The 6,702-nt window shown below is 47.7% G+C and overlaps 1 protein-coding gene across 1 annotated transcript; it reads left to right on the forward strand.

Annotated features, from left to right (window-relative positions):
• Positions 1 to 3,311: 3,311 nt before the first annotated feature.
• On the forward strand, positions 3,312 to 3,602 carry EI90DRAFT_3134604 (uncharacterized protein; the record flags this gene model as incomplete). The annotated part of the gene is made up of 2 exons (XM_039064678.1): positions 3,312 to 3,471; positions 3,565 to 3,602. 2 exons carry the CDS (start codon positions 3,312 to 3,314, stop codon positions 3,600 to 3,602), a joined length of 198 nt encoding a protein of 65 aa, XP_038909090.1.
• Positions 3,603 to 6,702: the final 3,100 nt, after the last annotated feature.

The following is a 6,702-nucleotide window of genomic DNA, read 5'->3' on the forward strand; positions in this document are numbered from 1 at the left end:
ATTCTGGGCGAGCTGCTTGCTCAGAATGTTCCCACGCTATCCCGTGCACGTGTGTACACAACACACAAAGGCAACAACAAGGCAACAGTCAAAGAATAAAAGGGGGTAAAGTAGGTGGGGAGTCCGGGGCACCCTAAGGCAGGGTGCTGAACCCTGACAGCTCCACAGATCATACTCGGTACTTTCACCGATTGTAATGTATCTTTCGTGCTTTCCCCTCATCCTTATTTGGACTGCTGCTTCTCTCCATTCTAGCCAGTTAGTCATCATCCCCACTTTACCTCATCTTCCTGCCCCTCTGGGCTTCGCCCTCCCTATCTCCTTTTGGATGTACCACAGGTTCTAACCTATGACCTTTCGGTGCCGCTCCGCTTCTATCATCCCTTTGTTCCCATTCGGATGCCTTTGTTCTGTTTCGGACCCCCTTGATTTCCTTGTGCTTTCATCTCCCTGTTATGTACAGGCACTTGTACATACTCGTTTTGGACCTTCAGTCTAAAATTGACCTGAAATGCCCCCTAGAGACTTCCTGCTCATTGCCTCTAAAATTAAGGACCAAATGGACAAACAGCAATGGCACAGTGCTCCACATGAGTCGCTGAGGCCAAGGTCCCTCCTTGCTAAGTCTCTGGTTCCCCTCTGGAATCATCCACCCTCGCCCAGTTCTAACACCATGGGCTTTCAAGGAGTGGCCTTATTCTTTCTGTGCCCAGGATTATGTGTTGCATGATGCAGGTGATGCAGGTTGAGAAGGGCTTTCACAGGTCGGACTTGTATTTCTTCCACGGGTCGAAGACTGGGAGAGGTGGGGGGGAAGTTGGAGTGGTGAGTCTTCTTTGGTGTGGGTAGAGTCTATTGATCAGTGGGTGGTTGTTGGGGATGTGGGCGAGTCTAGTTGCCTCCATTTCCATTCTGTAATCTAGATAAATGTCGATGGGGGGAATGGAGGCCTCTATTTCCATTGCGGTGGTGCTGGTCATACAGAAAGCACCTGTTAGCATTTATTCTGTAGAGTAGATAAAGTTCTGAGAATTAAGCTGTGCTTTGATTGCCAGAAGATGGGTAGGCCATATAAGACTATTGGGAGTACAGCACCTATGTACATCTGGCAGAGATGTGTTTGGTGTATGCCTGTCAGGGCACACCCGCCTGACCCGGCCCCACCCAGCCCCACTTCACCCGGTACCCCGCCACCCAGTCTTCTCCTACCTCCTCCCCCCTTCCTCTTTCTTTCTTTCTCCATTTCACTTCCTCTTCATTTATTTCACTTTCTCTTTATTCTACATGGACGACCTTTCCTTGTATCAATGTACCATTGACCCACCCACAGCGTGCTCATGACACGCCCAGCCCAGGCACCTCAGGTGACCCCCCGCTATGTCCAGCTCGTGCGTTCACAGCGGATGCCCTTGGGATCCCCCACAGGGACACCTGGGTGACTACGGCTGTATGCGAGGATGACATGGCACCCATCATGTGACCCAAGCCACATGTATATAAACATACCTGAAGTGGGAACCAAAGAAGTAGCCTTCTTCTCACCCTTTTCCACTTCAGGTAAGTAGCATAGCATTCCCTTTTAATAATAATAACACCCTTTTCCACTTCAGTCTAAGTGGCCAGGGACTGTCTCCTGAGCCGGGCCCGCCAGTACGCACGCCCGCTCCACACCCCATGAGACTTCTAGTGTCGGGCGTCTCACCCGGGCCTCCTCTACCCTGGGCGTGTCCCTGACAATGCCTCTCTCAGAGTTTCCTAACATCCTCAGTGCATGTGCCATGCCCAAAAGCTTTCATGGCTGTCTTTTTTATGTGCTCTGTGAACTTGAGGTGTGGGTCGAACCAGATACCTAAGTATCTCATAAGGTTGGATGGGTGGATTGTTCTGGTTGTGCCTTCTTCATTTGAGGGGATAGTGACTGACAGGCCCGGACCTGCATTTCTGCTGGTCTTGGTTTTGGTGAAGTGCATAAGTTTGTTCTTCACCTGGTCGGTCTTTAGTCCTCTCTGCTTTAACCAGTTGTGCACTGTGACAAATGCCAGCTGGATCACCTTTGATGCTTCCTGTCAAAAACCCTGCAGGGGGGCGTGAGTCCAAATGCAGGCAGGGCTCAACTAGAGGGGTTCCGAGTGCTCCGGTAGTGAACCCAAGCTTCTCCGGGAAGCCCAAGTCTGCTGGGTGGTACAAGAGGCTCTAAGAAGGATGCGGCCTCAGTGACTCAGAGGGAGCACTGTGCCTCTGTTACATCTCAGTTAGTCCTTTCATTTCATATGTCTGTAGGAGGGGATCAGGATTCACTCATAGAGGGACTTGGGGTAAGTTTAGTCGAGATTAGAACTGAGGTACAATGGGTTCTAATCTACAAGTATATATAGAGGGGGGAGGAGAAGGACTTTAGTCAAAGTCTGAGTGATACTGACAAACACTGAAAGGTGCTGAATGATACTGAAAGGTACCGAAAGGCCCCAAACAATATCTTTAACAGGGAACTGAGTGTCAGGGACTCGCCCAGGGTCGAGGGAGCCTGGGTGTAGCATCTGGGGCTAAGAGCCTGGCAGGGGGCAGATCGGGCATGCGTACTGACAGGCCCAATGTGGGACAGCAGTCCCTGGCCACTTAGACTGAAGTGGAAAGTTGAGAAGAAGGCTACTTCTTTGGTTCCCACTTCAGGTTCGTTTATATACATGCGGCTTAGATCACATGACAGGTGCCACATCACCCTCGCACACAGCCGTAACCACCCAGGTGTCTCCGTGGGAGATCCTGAGGGCATCCGGTGCAGGCACATGTACTGGGCACAGTGGGAAGTCGCCCAAGGTGCCTGGGTCGGGTGTATGGTGGGTGCACTGCAGATGGGTCAATGGTACATTGATACAAAGAAGGTCGTCCGTGTAGAATAAAGAGAAAATAAAGAAGAAGTAAGATAGGAGGAAAGTGAGGAAACATGGGTGAGGAGAGAGGAAGGAAAAAGGGGGAGGAGGTGAGGAGGGGTGGACAGTGGGGTACTGGGTCAGGTTGGGCCAGGTGGAGCTGGGTCAGGCGGGTGTGCCCTGACACTGAGGTGTCGGGTCAAGGAGGGCAGAGTAGAAGGCTGGAGGATAAATGGGAACGAGAAATGGGTAAGGGGAAGTTAGCTGACTGAATGGAAAGAAGACAACAGTTGTACTACGAATGGGAGGTGACTAATTTATGATGATGTGAGTGGGATCACCGGAGGATGCGGGTAGCTCCGAAGCCGGAGTTACGTATCCGAAGGATGTTGGGTGACTCCAATAAATGGGAGGGGGAATGGTTTAGAGGTATGTCACAAGATGTCAGAGATCCATCAGGAGGTCAGAGCAAATCTGGAGTCTCCAAATGTTCCGACTCAGGACCAAGCTTCCGGGATGGGAGTGGCCAAGGGTGAGTGTGCCGAAATCCAGGCCGGAGCTGAGACAGTTGGGATGGAAGGTGACGTTGGGAAGTGGGGAGGTATGGTATAGGGGGTGATGAGGTTGTTAGGAAGGTGTAGTGAGGTGGGAGAGTGTGGGGTCGGGAATCTGGGATATGACACTTCCACTCCAGATGGGGCTGACACCGCCAGTGAGCCATCATCTACATAAAGCGTTAGTGGTGATAGTTTTATTATGCCTTTGTTGTATTGCAGGCTTAGCTCTGGGTCTCCTTCTATTTTTTTTGTGGTTTCCTCGGCTATAGCCTTGCACATTGGGGAAGTGAAATAGGCTGCAAGGAACAGGGATACACATGAACCCTGGGGGATGCCTGTTGTTATGGGTTTGAGCTTATCACGTTTGCCATCAAGGCAGATTGCTTTCCTCTCCGATAGGAAGCTGTGTGTCCATCTCATGATGGGGGTGGGGATATGTAGTTTCCTCATTGTGTCTAGCAGATGCATGTGTGGGATGAAGTCAAAAAAGCCGGTGATGTTGAAACAACAGACCCGTGGAGGCTTAATGGCCTCTAACTTGTATCCTTTCTTTGGTCTGTTGAAACAACAGACCTGTGGAGGCTTAGCGGCCTCCACTGTCATATCCATCCCCGGCCATCGACTTCCGGTCCCTCCGATTCCTCTGTTCCAACTCCGCTCCTCCCTCACTAACCTCGGAGTCCCCGTTATTCCGCAATCCTCTCGGTACCCCTGAATGGTCACCACCCCCCCATTCCAATTTATTACCTACGCCTCCCTAAGTACGGAGCCCCGAAGACTTCCGGACAGCTCCGACGTCCGCTAGCGCACCCCCGCCTCCGCTGAGCAATACACTCGCCTGCCATGCAGAGTCCACCTTCGGGCTTATCCCTCCTTTCCGTTTCTGGGTTATCGCCTGCCTTTCCGCTAACCCCGTGAACCGACTCGTCGGTAATATTCAGTCGGCTAATGGTTAAACCCCGTTAGCTCCGCTCCGTTCGGCTCTGCCAATTGCGGAACCGTCTCCGCTGTAACCATATATATATCCCACTTGTACATAGGTTACACCCCAGTAGAAAAATCAACTAGAGTTCCCCCCTAGGTTCTAATTGCCAGTCAGTAAGTTAGGGCACGGACGTGTCACTAGGCACAGCGCTGAAGGAGAGAACGAAGGAAGGTCAGTTGGGAGGTTCAAACGAGACCACCACCAAGCTGTTCCCTGGTTCTTTAGTTAGGATGGGGAAGTGTACTAGTGTTGTTTATTGTAAATATAGTACCAATCCGAGTGTTTTGGCTAATTCTATTTTTATGGGTTAGTTTTAAAGTTCCTGGGAATTGACTTACAGATAAACCGAGCCCTGCGGAGCTGTTTCTTTATTGAAATTTATTAATTTGTCTAGGTGTAATTTTGTGTAGCGTTGTTTAATTTGGATTTAAACTTGAATTTAATCTTCTACTTGGTGAAGTTTCAAAGATTCTATTCAGTTAATGAATTTGGATGGTGTCTGGAGTGTCCCTTGAGTTCGTTTTATTTTTGTCTTTATTTTATTGCTTGTTTTAACAGTAGGAAAATAACTGTTTTGTGTTTACACTTTGAAATCTGGAGTGTTAACCAGCTCTCCTGTTGAAATATCTACTTAATATTTCTCTCCTTAATTGCTGCCTTTTACTACAGTGGCAATCTTAACTGTATATCACTTTTTCGCACTGGAGTGACAACCAGAAATGCTTGAGAAAAATAATACTCTATTTTCTTACTTCTCTGAGGGGGGCGAAAGGTCGCAGAAAGGGTCTCCCTTTTATACTCCTTGGGTCGCCTTCCTTTTTCACGCTCTACCTTCTATTTACAGGATTTATTTACAGTGTATTTTTCTCAAACTGAATAAAAAGTGAAATTTTCACGCTATAGTTCCGCTGCGCTTTGCTGCGCTTTGCTGCGCTGAACTGCGGTCTACTGCGGTCAGACTGCGCCTGGAATCCTTATTGTCCTTCCTCGCCTAAGCTATTTTAATGGTTAATTAGAATTTGTCTGCGCCGCATTTGCCGCAGTTCCCTATTTCAAATTCCCCATATTTCCCATTAAGTTCGCTATGACTCGGTCATACTGAATTCAAACCTCGCATTACTATGCGTGCGACTGTGCTGAGACCTTCAGCTGATTTATTCCAATTTTATTTAGTGACATTTTAGTTAAAATGAGACTGAAATGATAAATGAGTGAATTATTCAGGTTTAAAACTGAAAGAAAAAGTTGCTAGTAATCAAGAATTACTCAAACGAATGTGTTATAGCTCTCTACTTCATTAGAACATCGTTCCCTAAAATTCCCGCCATGGTCCGTCGTAGTTTAGTAGTTTTCGTGAATTTCGTTCATATTCCCTGATTCCCTTTTGTATTATCACATCCTAATCCTCCATATGTATTGTTCGTTGTTATAGTAGGTCGTCCTCGAAGATATCATATTTTTATGTATTTTATTTAGGGCTCTAGACCTCTTGAAGCTGTCTTCCCGCGTGTTTTCAGGTTTCTAACTTCATGTCCTTGTATCTCATTCATTTCTGGATGTTTTCTCACGTTCTTGGTATCATAAATTTCCATTTATTCCCACCTTTCCAATGGTACTAAGGTTGTGTCCTATTTCCCTGTATTCGTTGAGTTAGCAAAGTTTCGCGCGCACATTCGGTAATCACGTGCGTCGTTCCCATAGTTGTTCGTATGCGGGAGCCGTTTTCGTTTAGTTGTTCGGGATTTATGATATGCGCGGGTGTTTATTTCTTTCATATGGGCTTCTGTGATTTATTTCAGATTTTTCCCTCATGATCTAAGGTTGTTTTGCACCTTTCGTGCTTTGTTTTGACCGGGCTCTTCCTTATTTGGACGGAAATTGGTCTTCGCGATCTGCCGAAGTGCGGATCTCGGTTCCGACGGCCGGTTCCCTGCGCATCGCCACCCTCACGTGTCATTACACATGATGCGGATTCCTATATTCCCGTCATGGGTATAACTTCACAACGGCTGGACCGTTTGGGCTGAGAATTTGCATAACTATAGTTTCCTATTTTTCATAATTTCCGTGTAAATTTCGTTGTATGTTTTAATTATGGATCCTACGCAATCATCGTCTTGTCCCTGAGTTCGGACTTTTGATGTCGCTATTCCCGTTATTGGATTTCTCATTAACGCATGATCCTTTTATTATGGAAATTTGGGAGGATTAAGAGTAGATCCTTTCCTTTCTAATGGGCTATCAAGCTTGTCTCGGTCGTTACTAGTTAATCTTCGCGCTTGCTTTTTAG

Source organism: Cantharellus anzutake, assembly GCF_015039405.1.
Source record: "Cantharellus anzutake strain C23 chromosome Unknown EI90scaffold_121, whole genome shotgun sequence".
Lineage (NCBI taxonomy): Eukaryota > Fungi > Basidiomycota > Agaricomycetes > Cantharellales > Hydnaceae > Cantharellus > Cantharellus anzutake.